Below are 14,410 nucleotides of genomic sequence, written 5' to 3'. Positions count from 1 at the left end.
TTCAATAAAAAAGCAAAAGAAAAAAAGAATGCTTTGGTAATTAAGAAAGAAAAGCAGTATGTATTACAGTTTCTGCTTGTATATAACTTTCTATTCTCTTTTTTGTCCATTTCAAAGAAGGCCCTAGTTTGTCAGATGAAAATTTAAAGTAAGAAATATTAAATTTGTATCTGAGCTGCTGATTCCAGGTAGGACCTGTGAGAGTGGAAAGACGCTCTCCACATGTAAGCCTGATTTTCTGTTTGTTCGGGGCCACACCTGACAGTGCTCAGGGATCACTCCGGGGATGCTGAGAATTAAACCCAGTTCAGTCACATGTAAGGTGAAAGCTTCTTCTTCTTCTTCTTTTTTTTTAATGTAGGAGTACTGCTATTTATTCAGCCACTGATAAGGTGAAAGCTTTAATTCCTATATTTTCTTGCTGACCGGCTCCCAAGACTTTTTAATTCTCACATCTATTTTTCAGGAATACTCTGGAAAAAAGCTAAATACTATGAATCGAAGCAGGCAAACTTACTTCAGGTGGTCTCCAAATGTAGTAGTTATGCGATAGATGGCCGTTTTTAACGATGCTCGAAACGCAAATCTTAATGTTTTATAAGAAGTGTCCACAAGGCTTTCTGAGGTCCTCGGTGGTTTGCTGGAAGCATGAGGAAGCTTGAAGTACTTGTCAACTGCCTAAGAAAAAAAGCCAAGAAAAAGGCGTCAGTTCCCATGAAGATGTGAGCCCACCTGGCTGGAAGGATTGAGAGCTACTTCACACAGATAAACCTACAGGTACAGACATAGTACAAAATGTTTCTTATTTTGGGTCACGGTCAAGTGTTTTAAGAAGTAATAGAAGGCTGGGAGACAGGAAACGGGGTGCGGCGCCTGCCCTGCATGCAACCAACCCGAGCTCGATCCCTGGCACTGTCAAGGGCAACTCTCGAGCGCAGTGTCAGAAGCCCCTGGGAATGCGGGGCGTGGACCCCAACCCCCAATCAATCGATCCGTGGTGTAAAGCAAAGACCAACAAGCGTGAGGCCACAACGGGGCTGCCGTGCAGAGACGGGACAGAGCCAGCCTGGGTGAGCACCGGCCAGGAGCTCCAGGCCCAGGAGCTCCTCACCTCCTTGCTCCACACCTGGGGTCCCGGCAGTGGCTCTGCCCTTCCATTGTCACAGGAAACTCAAGAGCTGGCCTGAGAAGGCATTCTCAGCCAGAGCCCCTCAGCATAAAGCTGGAAGCTACGTAAGTCAATGTCCCAACAGGCTTATGATACCCAACAGGAAAGGGTACTATTATGCTTTAATGCAATCTCAGCAAAAGAAGACAGAAACTTCGAACATTATAGATACAGTTATTCACTAAAACAGGGTATCTTCTATTTCCCCCCTACATGGTTAAAACATCTACGAGCAAGAAGAGGCGAGAAGAGGATTCACACATGAAAACTAACTTTAATTTCGAGAACAAGATGCATCACATGTCTTAAGACCAAGGCAATTTTCTCTCTCCCTCTCTCTCCCTTTCCTTCTCTCTCTGCGGCTCTCTGTGTGCCAGAGCTCAGACCCAGAGCCTCAAAACCCAAAGCCTGCACTCTGTCACTGAGCCCCATCTCAATTTTATTCAGGCGAGAAATTTCTCTGAGAAGGGAAAAGTTACAACAGAATTAAGGACAGTCTGGTCCCGCACAATGATGTCTACTGCGAAAGAATAATTTATGATAGCTACGGATGTAATCACCCGCAAAGAACCAAAAAGCAACAGTGTAAGCGATCTCTCCCAATGTTTTTAATTTTAAGAGTTTCTTTCATGCCAATGGAGTGATCCTTTTAATTTTAGCATCCTTCTTTGTTTCAAGTGTGTCATAAATACCCCTTCGTACTTCTAGGAATGCTGCTGAATTCTGCTGGTTGCAGCTTCTTCCAATATTCTTCAAACCTCTCATCACCTCTGGTGTTCCTCTTCTAACACCACCCGTGTCTTCGGGACCTGGGGTCCTCAGCTTGTAGCTGACAAGAGAGGCCTCCTAAAAAAGCTGACCCCAGGTTCTGAGTACTGGGCTGCGCTCGCTCCAAAGAGGCTTCACAACAAACGGTGAGCACCCACCAGCAAACTCAGGCCTTTCTTCCGAGACTGGTCCACGCTCCTGTGTCCTTCCCGGAGGGCCCGCTCCTCAGTGCTCCTCGACAATACCCACAAGTGCGGCTTCCTGTCAGAGCCAGTCCTGCCTCCAGGGCTGGGTGCGGAGGAGCACCAGCACCGGAAGACGGCGGGACTGAATGGGCTCTCGACCGGGCTCGCCCAGGCCTTAGTCTGGCTCCTGTCCCTTCACCCTGAGCTCGAGAGAAACTTGGTACTTGTCCCCCTGCCAACTTGGGATTTGCCTCTCGGATCTGCCAAGTTAGTTATCTCAACCATCTGCTTCCCAGCCTAGAAACGCCATTGCTGTTGTCTCCTCTCCTGCTTCAGGATTTATGTCTTTTTAAAAGTCCTTTTACTGTAGTTTAGTAGAGCTTGGGGGGAGGAACAAGATTTGATGCATGTGTTCATCTGCTATGATAACTGCCAATTGCTTATGCTTTCAACAGTAACTTGTAAGAGACTTTCCCAAGACTGAGACGCGACTGAGATCATTTTAAGCTGGGTGGGAAGTGGTGTTCAGCGCTACACACAAGCGATATTAAATGATTCTAATTCATACCGAAAAAGTGACCGTCTCAATTTTCTTATAAACTTTCTAATTAACACTCCATGTACCGAGAAAAACAGCCACCTGGTTTACCACGTCGGTCCAATGAATCATTTATATCATCACAGGATAATGTAGCTTTACAGAAAATGAGAACATAGGCATAATTTCAGATCCCAAAGATCTATACACTGGAATGGACAATGTCCTTAGAAAGTAAACTGTTCCTTCCCAAAAGGAGAGAGAGAACAAAAGGGAATGCCCTGCCACAGAGGCAGGGTGGGATGAGGGAGATGGGGGTGGGAGGGATATTGGGATCCGTGGTGGTAGAAAATGGGCACTGGGGGCTGGAGCGATAGCACAGCGGGTAGGGCGTTTGCCTTGCACGCAGCCAAAATGCCGACACAGGTTCGATTCCCAGCACCCCATATGGTCCCCTGAGCACCGCCAGGAGCAATTCCTGAGTGCATGAGCCAGGAGTAACCCCTGAGCATCGCCGGGTGTGACCCAAAAAAAAGCAAAAAAAAAAAAAAAAAAATGGGCACTGGTGGAGGGATGGGTACTTGATCATTGTACAACTGAAACCCAAGCACAAAAATTTGCAAGTCTACAACTGTACCTCATGGTTTGTCACTAATAAAAATTTAAAAAAAATTAAACTTCCGTTTATTTAAAAAAAAAAATTTAAAAAAAATTAAATTCCGTCCTGAATCTTTGATTTGAGAATATGCATGTTGAATGTCATCTGAAGGGTCGCTGCCTGAGATTCTTTTCATGCAGGATCAGTTTCCCCATCATTACAAGTCAAAAAGACAACAGACTTTAAAGACTTAATATTAAAAAGAAAGCTGAAGACTGGGGAGATGGCGTCAGGGCTGGGGCCCTCGTTCAGCAGGCGGGAGGCCCGGGATTCAGGCCCAGCACCATTCCGTCTCCCAGGCACTGCCCGAAGCAACCCCAAACACTGAGCCTGGGACAACTCTTAAGCACCATCAGCTGTGTCAAAAAGAGCAAAGCTTACTCCTGGCATGTGCTCAGGGACCACTCCTGATGGTGCTCGGTGAACAGTCGGCGGTGCCAGGGACTGAACCTGGGTCGGCCGCTCATGAAGCAAGCGCCTACTCCCCTCCAACTTCTCTCCAGAGCCAAGAGAAAATATTTTTGACAGAGTGAATGAATTAAAACATATTATTAGAACGTATTTCTAACGCGACTCCAAAGGAAAGTTACACACATGGCTGTATCCAACTTCTAGCGGGCAGAGCTGCCTGATAGCACTGCCACCATCTTTCCACTTGTCTGAGGAAATGTTCAACATTCACTGGCAAGTTTCTTCCTTGCCCCACTGTGGGCAGGAAATCATGTAAATTCTAAATAGCAAATATTCAGTGAGGCTTAAGAAGACCTACGAGACTTGCAGTCAGACCTCTTGTATACCTTTTCTTGTAAATGACACAAGACTCGTGTTTGTATCATACTTCTGTTTATCGGTCTCCTTACAACTGGGAATAAGTGATGAGTAATGATGAACTAATTCCTAGGGTGATCAAACAGTAAATTGTTTCAAGACACTGGGAAAGTAAAATCAGAGTCCACAATAAGATCTTTGCTTTTGGAAGATCCTGAGGGTAACTGCAAAAGAATAAATACTGTTTAATTTTTCCTTTGTTCTTTAGAAGACCTCTGAAAAAGAATGACATAAAATATCGATCCTTACAAATAGCTGGAAAAGCTTAAAAAAGAATCAAGTCCAACAGACGCTCGTGGGGATGGGGACAATGAGGACAGGACGCTGTCCCCAGCTCTGTGCCTGCCACAGTCCTTCCTCCCAAAATCCTTCCTCCCAAACCTCCAAACTAGCGGCCAGAGGCAGCAGGAGGAGCAAGCACAATAAAAAAAAATGATGACCTCTTCCCATGCCGTTCCACCCATCTCTGAAATCTGAAAAGTCTGAAAACACCAACATTTATAAAAGCTCTGTGGGAGCAAACATGGACCTGAGTCCACGGGAGCCTCGCCTGCGGGGGAGCCCGGGCCACTGAGTCTGCCCACTGGACAGGGACATTCAGATCTGCCTGGAAAAGCAAACTCAACACCCCCCCAGATCATCTATCTCTGGGACTCGCAGGCATCAGCAGTGCGAGGCAGTGTGTAACGTGCACTGTTCCTTTCTTCCGATTGGAATTTTGTCTGTATCAAGAGAAAAAAGACATTTCGTTTGTTTGTGGGTCCTACCTGGCAATGCTTAGGGGTTATTCCTGGCTCTGCACTCAGAAATCACTCGTGGTGGTGCTCAGGTGGACGATATGGAATGCTGGAGATTAAACCAGGTTGGCCACATGCAAAGCAAGCACCCAACCCGATGTACTATGTCTCCGGCCCAGGAAAAAAACTTTTTTTGTTGTTGTTATATTTATTTATTGAATCACTGTGGGAAAAGTTACTAAGCTTTCAGGTTTAAGTCTCGGTCATGCAATGATCAAACACCTTTCCCTTCACCAGCACTTATTTTTCACCACCAAGAACCCCAATAAACCCCCCTCCCATCCCTCCCAATGCCTGTGAGGCAGATGATTTCTACTAAACTCTCTCTCTACTTTGATTACATTCATTATTTCGACAACAGATGCATCATTATTATTTAGAATTTCCCCCCAACAATCAGAACTGCTGAAAAGGCATTGTGAAATAATTTGTTTTCTATAGCTGGTTAAGAGTACCATATGATTTTGGATTTCTGATACCAGGAAAAAACCTTTTTTATTGCAAGGAAAGACTCAACTTTTTTTGCTTTCTCTTTTGTTACCAATATAGAACTGTGAATGTTCTAAACGTCCTGTGATAATTATTTCACCATATATAATAATATATATTATATATATAATTATTTCACCATATATGATCATTATGCTATGCACCTTGACTTACACAGTGCTATTAAGTATAACTCAATAAAACTGAAGAAAAAAATATGAATTTTTAAATATATCCTGAAATTGAGATATGTGACCTTAGACCTGCATTCTACTTGTTAGAAGTCCAATCAGTTTTCCTTTGACAAAAGCAATATAGTTTTCCTTTTAAATAAATGTAAGTCATGCTCACAAATGCTTGGAACAGAGCATTCTCTCGCTTCAGAGATGTCTTTGGACCTTGCACCAGGCGAATTTTACCGGGTGCCTGAGACAGGAGCGGGCGCTGTCCCTCTGCCTGCCCCTAAGGAATCCCAGCAGCCACAAACCTCCAGACCCAATCGCTGCCACCCTCACGGCCGATCTTCACAGCTCATCCCAAGCCCTCCACACAAGAGAACGAATCCACTGGAAAACCCAGGGATGCGGGACCAGTGACTGAAAACTCCAAGCCCCAAGAAGCCAGAAATGGGCTGCCCCTTCCCATCTCCCGGCCCTTACGGGGTCCTGGCTGTCATGCCCACGAACTGCCTTCGGGCACCACTTAGGCGCTTTCATGGATATTGTCCAGAGACTCACAAATGAATCTCGGAACAGAGCAGTCACTGCAGGGATGTCTCAGAGCCCCAGTTATTTAAAATTTTAGAATTCCAGGAGCACACGGCTACAGTTTTTTTTTTTTTACTTTTTTGTTGAATCACTGTGAAATAGACCCTTACAGATATCTCATACTATTCAATACAAGCAATACGAAATAATAATATTGGTGGGAAAGTGTAATGGTGGGGGGACTGGTGTTGAAATACTGAATGTGACCAATTACTGTGAACAACTTTATGAAAATAAAGTTTCTAAAATAAAAATAAGTAAATGTAAATGAAAAATGAAGATCAAATGTTAAATAACAGTATGGGTAGCACATAAATAGGTGTGAAATTGTGGCAACATTTCGTGGTGATAAACAAGGGCAGTAGCTCAGCTTACAGACGTGGTCCCTGTGGGAAGAGGAGTGAGAGTGAGTGGGGCGGGCATTTGCCTCGCACGCATCCCACCTGGGGTCAATCCCCGACACCCACATGGTCCCCCCCCAAGCACGGCCCCCAAGTAATTCTTGCGTGCAGGGCCAGGAGTAAACTCTGAGCACTGCTGGGTGTGACCTAAAAAAGCAGAACAAAACTGATGTGGTCCACGGTTAAAGAACTGAAGTGATCAATCAGCTGCGATGAAACAGGTGCCTACGGAGCACTGCATTCTATGCACACACGCTCCTGGCTGGCAGGCTCTGTGGGACGGGGCTCGCCAGCACCCAGTGGGGACTCCTCTCAGTGGGGGCAGACAGGACGTACTACAGAGCGCTTGCCTTGTCTGCCTGCAGCCACGACCTCAGTCATGCACGCCTCCACACGGCCGCAAGTGACCCCTGGCACTGTAACCCCCAATGCAGCAAAATCACAGCCGGCAAAGCAATGCCACCAAGTGCACGACCCTAAATACCATCGCCACCACATCTCCGCCAATGAGAGAGTGAACAGAAAATTCAGCACCTCACAGAATAGACCAGGAAAAGGAAAGCCCTTGAAGCTAGCTTTACTTTTGGCCCTAAGAGAAGCCAAGAGAGGGTCACCATGCTGCCACTAGGCTCCTCCTGCCCACCGCCACTGACAATCACATGCAGCTGTAAATACACAGAAGTCAAAAACCGAAAACTGTAGCTGCACATGAGCCGCACCGGTGGCGCTCAGAAATTATGACCGGCGTGCCGGGAACCAAAGCCCAGCGGGCCACACGCGAGGCAAGTGCGCTGCACATTCTACCACCTCTCAAACGCTCCATCCTGGGTACTGGGGCTCAAGCCCACAGCCTCAGACCTAAGGATCCCTTGCAGGGATTAAAACAGACATCGGGGGCTGGGGGATGTGACTCATTAGATATACGTACACAGGCATCGAGACGATGCTGGGTGTTCATTCACTGATAATAACTGCAATGAGCTCAGTAATGCTTCGCAATCAATTTGTATTTTTTTTTCTTTTTGGGTCACACCCGGCAATGCACAGGGGTTCCTCCTGGCTCTGCGCTCAGGAATTACGCCTGGCAGTGCTCAGGGGACCATATGGGATGCTGGGAATCGAACCTGGGTTGGCCGCGTGCAAGGCAAACGCCCTACCCGCTATGCTATTGCTCCAGCTCCTCAATTTGTATTTTAATAAATCAAAACAGCATGTAGAAACTCTGAAAACGAGCTGTAAAAATGTTAATCAATAAATCACTTGATGACCTGGAGTCCCTGGGATCACGGGGACTGGGTTCGCCAGGAGGAACCGTTCTAGCATATCCATCACTCCACACTCTGCCCGCTGAACATTTAAGAGTGAAAGGTGCTCCTTCCCTTTCACGTTTTGCCTTTAATGATTCACACAGAATGACTGATGTGACGGACAGCAAAAGGTAACAGATTAGTTCCACACAACCGTTCCTTAGAAACACTTGTCTGAAATTACAAAGGTCAGGGCTGGGGAGAGAGTACGTCAGGAAAGCCCTTGCCGTTGCACACAGATCCCTGGCTACCAACCAGCACTCCCAGAATCCTGCGGAAGCAGAGCCAGGCAAGAGGAGAAAACCGTGTTCCAGCAAAAAAAAAAAGTCGTCGTGAATCCATCAAGAAAATGAGATATATTCGAAGGGGAAACTGAAAATATGCGAGGTCTTTAGAACAGATAAATACCTCATATTTAACTCATGGAAAGAACAGAATAGGGGGAGCGAAAATGAAGACTCTGCTCTGAGGCACAAGGAGGAGGCCAGGCCACAGTAACTCAGGGGCTGGGAAGCCTACAACAGCCTGTATCATGGTCAAGGCAGGAGGGAAGGACAAGACGCTGCATGAGTGGTGGACCAAGACCTGAGCCCGGAGCTCTGCCAACGAACGTGACTGAAGGAGATGAGCAGAGCAGCAGAGGAACCGGGAACAAAGTGGGTGAAGGGACAGACCACGGGATCTGGCGATGGGGAAACATTTCTGTAGCCGGGAGGCAGCAGAAAGATCAAGAACAGGAAGAAATGGGAGGGGCAGAGGAAGCGCGCAGCAGAGGCCGGCGAAAGGAGGCGCTGGACCAGGGCTCTGCACAGGCCCATGGGGGGCACACATTATAGGACTCAAAGCCACTTGCGCGTCTTCACTAAGCTCTACCTAAAATATCGTGTTCCCTTCAGCTGTGAATGGAGGCGACCAGATTCCATAGCACCCGTGGCTTCTGGGCTTGGGATCAGTGGACTCCACCAGAAGCTTCCCACCAGGTAGCCATGGCAATTGTCTTGAAAATCTACGTAACTTATCACTACTGCAAAATCCTGACAGCACCCAAGTCTTGCTGTGTAATGAGCACGCCAGGGCCAGAGAGACAGCACAGGGGGTAAGGTGCTCGCCCTGCAGGTGACAGATCCCGGTGCAATCCCCAACGCCACATGGTTACAAATAATAGGTGCCAACCCGTAGAATTTTGGGAAAAGACTTAGAAATTATTTATTTAGAGAAAAGTAGTTGGGAAAAACATGTATAGTAAAACTATGTGCACACAGAGAAAATGGACACAAAACTCAAAACAATATTCAATACAAAAAATTAAAGGTATTGACAGGTCAGACTTTCAAGGAGATGATACTGAGCTCTGAAAAATAAACCGTGACACGTTTTTCAAGTCAAGCCCACCAACTTCCCAGGACCGGAAATCGGAACAACATCTTTCAAATGCTGCTCGGTCTCGCCTCCTCCAAAGCGACCTGGGCTGCATCTGCCCCTGCTTGAGTCCCCTCCCCTACCCCGCAGTTCCCAGTCTGTCTCTCTTCCCGTTAATGTGATGCAGAACATTTTCAGGTAAAACGTCAGCCATCAGCAAGTGAGAAAAGGCAGCCCTGCTGGAAAGCAAAATGCACATTCTTTTTCTGTCCTACAGTCCAGGACTAAAACAGTCCTGCTAGTTTAAAACTCGCCGCCCGAGTCTGAGGGCAGGAGCCACAGAACATAAAATATGTCATGTCAACATAATGAGAGTTGGGATCCAGTTACTGATTGTATTTTCTTTGCCGTCTTTTTAAGTATAGAAGAAACTTGATAAAGAACTTGATATTAGAATCCAAACTTAATACCGCTGAACAAATTCCAGTATCTTAAAATTATCTGTTTAATGCCAGAGGAATAGCCTAAGATTTTACTGGCTTACTTTCTCTATCCCTCTAACATGACACCATAACTAGAAATTAATGTAATTTCTTGCTATTCTCTCTTAAATGTTTTCCTTTTTGGTTTATCCTTTTGGGTCATACCTGGTGGTACTCGGGAGCTACTTTCTGGATACCTGGGGGACCATGCGGTGCAGGAGACCAAACCTGGGATCCCTATACAAAAAGCAGTCTCCAGCCCTTTGAGGCATCTCCCCAGCCCCTTAGATGTGATTTCTTGAGAGTAAGAACAGTACCGTTATTTTACCTTCCATCTTAAAAAGAAACAAACTGAATGACTGAGGGACAGTCTAATCTCGGCCCCTAAATCTCTACCTAACCCACACATGGCCTACCTCTTGCAGTGTCAAGAGAGTGTTAAGGGTAGCAGGAAGCGTGGTCTGGACGACTCCAAATCGATCTTCTGTGAATGACGCTGCTACCAAGTGAGACAGACCTCCAAAGGGAAAAAGAAGTCAAAAGTGAGGGTGAAAAAAGGAGAGAACAAAAGGGAATGCCCTGCCACAGAGACCGGGTGGGATGGGGGGACGGGGGTGGGGGGGTGGGAGTGATACTGGGATCAGTGGTGGTGCAGAATGGGCACTGGTAGATGGATGGGTACTCAATCATTGTATAACTGAAACCCAAGCACGAAAATTTGCTTGTCTACAAAGTCTACAACTGTACCTCGTGATGTTCCACTAATAAAAATTAAAAAAAAAAAAATTCCTACCTTAAAAAAAAAAAAGATGGGGGTATGGTGCCACCAGCAGGTCAGTCTATACCTGTGAGGCAAGTGCATCAGCAGCCTGATGGCGCCTTCAGACTTCCAGATACCCCAAAACTGCTGCTGTGCCTTTGGCCAGACCCCAAAAACTTGGGGCGAAGTTTACCAAGAAAGTAAATGGCCAAAAGTTAGGTATGTGGGAAACACACCCACAAACCACCTCCGGCTCAGCTATATAATTGGAGGCATGGCCTCTCTGGTTCCTGATCGAACTGCTTAATGGCCATGATCCCAGAGACTCAGAAACGAATCTCAGAACCCAAAGGCTTTTGGCAGAAATGCGTCCAGTCCCTGCAGCAGGTTACCGGTGCTGGGCCAACCCAGGTAGGAACAGGTTACATGCCTTGGCCTGTTTCCCCCCATGGCCCAGTGGTCACCATCCTTCAGAGGCCTCTGGACAGTCTGGTTTTGGCCCGCAGTGACGAAACTTGTTGGGCCTCACAGGCTGGGGGAGCCGGTCCTGTCCTCCCCACCCCAACGAGACCCCAAGTCATTGCCCACGAACGGCCTCTCTAGCTCCTAGGGATCAAGCTGCTTAACGGCCATGATCCCAGAAACTCAAACAAATCTCGAAACCCAGCAGCTTTTGGCAGAAATGCGTCTGGACCACGCAGTAGGTTACTGTCGCCGGGCCACCCTAGAGGGGAAAGGGTGCTGTCCCTCCGCCTGCTTCCCCCTGGCAGTTCAGTGGCCGTCATCCTCCAGAGGCCATTGGACAGTCAGGTCTGGGCCCACAGTGACGAAACTTGTTGGGCCTCACAGGATGGGGGAGCTGGTCCTGGTCTCCCCATCCCAACAAGACCCCAAGTCATTGCCCACGAGCGGCCTTTCTGGCTCCTGATCAAGCTGCTCAACGGCCATGATCCCAGAGACTCAGGAGCAAATCTCAAAACCCAGTGGCTTTTGGCAGAAATCCCTCCAGATTTAAGTGTTAAAATTTCAGAATTTCAAAACCACATGGCCCTACTGCAGCCACATGACATCATATGTTATTCATAACCAGCAATAGAACACAAATTGTCTACTGCTGCCTCTTCAGCAGATCTGAGTGTTGGGGTAAAATCTCAAATAATAATGGTGGGTCTGGTGTCGAAATATTGAATGTGATCGAAGTAGAGAGAGAGTAATGTGGAAATCATCTACCCCACAGGAAGGGGGAGGGTGTGAGATGGGGGTATACTGGGGTTTTTGGGGGTGGAGAATGGGCACTAGTGAAGGTACGGGTGTTTGATTGTATGACCGAGACTTAGACCCAAAAGCTTCGTAACTGCTCTCACGGTGATTCAACAAATAAAATATAAAAAAATGAAAAAAAAAAAAAGAAAAAGAAAAAAATGGCTGGCGGTATCAGTCAGGATGGAAAATGTGTGCAGAAAGTAGATAAAAGACCAAACATGATAATCTCTCAAGGTCTGTATTGCAAATCATAATGCCCCAAAGTAGAGAGAGATTATGGGCAATCATGTCTGGCATGAAGGCAGGGGGAGGGTGGGAAAGGGGGGGCGGGGATGATACCGGGGATATTGGTGGTGGGGAATGTGCATTGGTAGAGGGATGGGTGTTCGATCATTGTGTGATTGTAACCCAAACATGAAAGCTTGTAACTATCTCACAGTGATTCAATAAAATATTAAAAAATAAATAAATAAATAAGTGAGGGTGAATCAGGCACCTTTATTTGCAATACATCTAGCTGAGAAGGCGCCCACCTGAACATACGAAGAACTCTCTAAGACAGTGGGGGCCAATACAATATAAAAAGGCACAAACGGAGAAAGGCACTCGAGAGATGCGCTAGCACCAACGTCATGCAAAAGATGGCAGCCAGCATTCGTGGAGGACAGCCGGGCTGAAGCAAGGCTGAGGTAAGGGATGAGTGCGAGGGAGACAGACCCAACTGAAGGGCACAGGGCGCTTCTCAGAGGGGGGCAAAGGCCTCTTGAAACTATCTCTGAGGCATTAAAAAGGCATCTGCAAGATGCAGAGAAGGTTCTTTGACCACAAAGTCTCACTTAAGATGTTAAAAGTACACTACGTAAAATATGTTATGTCAACATAACGAGAGTTAGTATCATAAGAGAAGAAAAATAAGCAAGAATCCCAGGCTCACATTCTCTGCTTACAGACAAGAAAAACTTCTGCCTAATTAAAGTACCCTTAAATATCTATTGAAAATAATCCATATGAAACAACAATATAAGAATGTACGGGCTGGAGCGATAGCACAGCGGGTAGGGCGTTGGCCTTGCACGCAGCCAACATGGCCGACACAGGTTCGATTCCCAGCCTCCCATATGGTCCCCCGAGCACCGACAGGAGCAATTCCTGAGTGCATGAGCCAGGAGTAACCCCTGAGCATCGCCAGGTGTGACCCAAAAAGAAAAAAGAAAAAAAAAAAAAAGAATGTATCTGAAAATTCAAAGATCCTAAAATTTCTATGAAACAATAAACTCTCCCAAATGGCTAAAGCAATCCGTGGGGAAAAGAAGGTGCGAGGTATCACCTTCTCCAACTTCAAACTGTACCACAAAGTGGTAGTAATTAAAACAGCATGGTACGGAATAAAGCTAGACCCTCAGATCAATGGACTAGAGCTGAATATCCTGAGACAGACCCTGATCAGTTAATCTTCGAAAAAGGACCAAAAAAATGTGAAGCAAAGCAAGGAATGCTTCTTCAATATCTGGTAGTGGGAAAATTGGCAGCTATATGCAAAAAAATAAACCCGAACCTCTGTTCAATGCCATACACAAAAATCAAATCAGAATGGATTAAAGACCTTGATAACACACCTGAATCCATAAGGTACACAGAAGAAAACATAGGCAGAACCCTACACGCCACTGAAGCTAACGGCATCTTCAAAGATAACACACCACTGACTAAGCACATGAACGCAATGATAAACAAATGGGACTGCATCAAACTAAGAAGGTTCTGCAACTCAAAGGAAACAATGACTAGGACACAAAGACAGCCCATGGAATGGGAAAAATTACTTGCCCAAGATTCATCTGATACGGCATTAATAGCCAAGATATATAAGGCACTGGTGGTATTTTACAAGGAAAGAAAAAAACATCAACCTCATCGAAAAATGGGAATAAAGGAACAGAAACTTCTTCAAGGAAGAAATACAAACGGCAAAAAGCATATGAAAAAGTGCTCTACAACACTATCAGGGAGATGCAAATCAAAACAGTTACTATTTCATGCCACAGAGACTGGCACATATTAAAGAGAACAACCAGTGCTGCCATGGATGTGGAGAGAAAGGAACTCTCATTCCCTGATGGTAGGGAAAGTCAATTGCTCCTCTCTTTCTGAAAAACAATATGGACATTCCTCAAAAAGCCAAAAGTTGAGCTTTCATACGACCCAGCAATACCACTTCTGGAAATATACCCTCAGGGCCCCAAAAGAGACAAAGGAAGGCCATCTGCACTCCTATGCTCACTGCAGCACTACTCACAACAGTCAGAATCTGGAAACAACCTGAGGGCCGAGAATAGAGGCGTGGACAAAGAAACTATGACACATCTACACCTTGAAATACTGCACAGCCATTGGGGAAAATGAAGCTATGAAATCTGTTTATAAATGGATTGACATGGAGAGTATCATGCTGAGTGAAACCAGTCAGAGGGAGGGGGACAGACAGAATAACTGCACGCATTTGTGGGATACAGAAAAAACAAAAGCAAAAACAAAACAACCGCATAGAATGGGAATATTACCCAAAGACAGCAGAAACAAGAGCCAGGAGGACTGATCCCTGGTAGAAAGCTCGCCACGAAGAGGGAGGGGGAATGCAGT

General features: G+C 46.2%; 1 protein-coding gene across 1 annotated transcript in view; it reads right to left on the bottom strand.

The window, feature by feature from the left end:
• Window positions 1–14,410, bottom strand: part of NDC1 (NDC1 transmembrane nucleoporin) — a 61,261-nt gene that overhangs the window by 5,146 nt on the left and 41,705 nt on the right. The window contains exons 17-18 of the mRNA XM_056122215.1: window positions 10,164–10,264; window positions 518–678 (exon numbers count right to left, since the gene is read on the bottom strand). Coding sequence (XP_055978190.1) covers window positions 518–678; window positions 10,164–10,264 — 262 coding nt within the window. The remainder of the gene's footprint in view (window positions 1–517; window positions 679–10,163; window positions 10,265–14,410) is intronic.

Source organism: Sorex fumeus, unplaced genomic scaffold (assembly GCF_029834395.1).
Source record: "Sorex fumeus unplaced genomic scaffold, SorFum_2.1 ptg000045l, whole genome shotgun sequence".
Taxonomy (NCBI): Eukaryota; Metazoa; Chordata; class Mammalia; order Eulipotyphla; family Soricidae; genus Sorex; species Sorex fumeus.
This window is presented reverse-complemented; position numbering and strand designations above follow the sequence as displayed.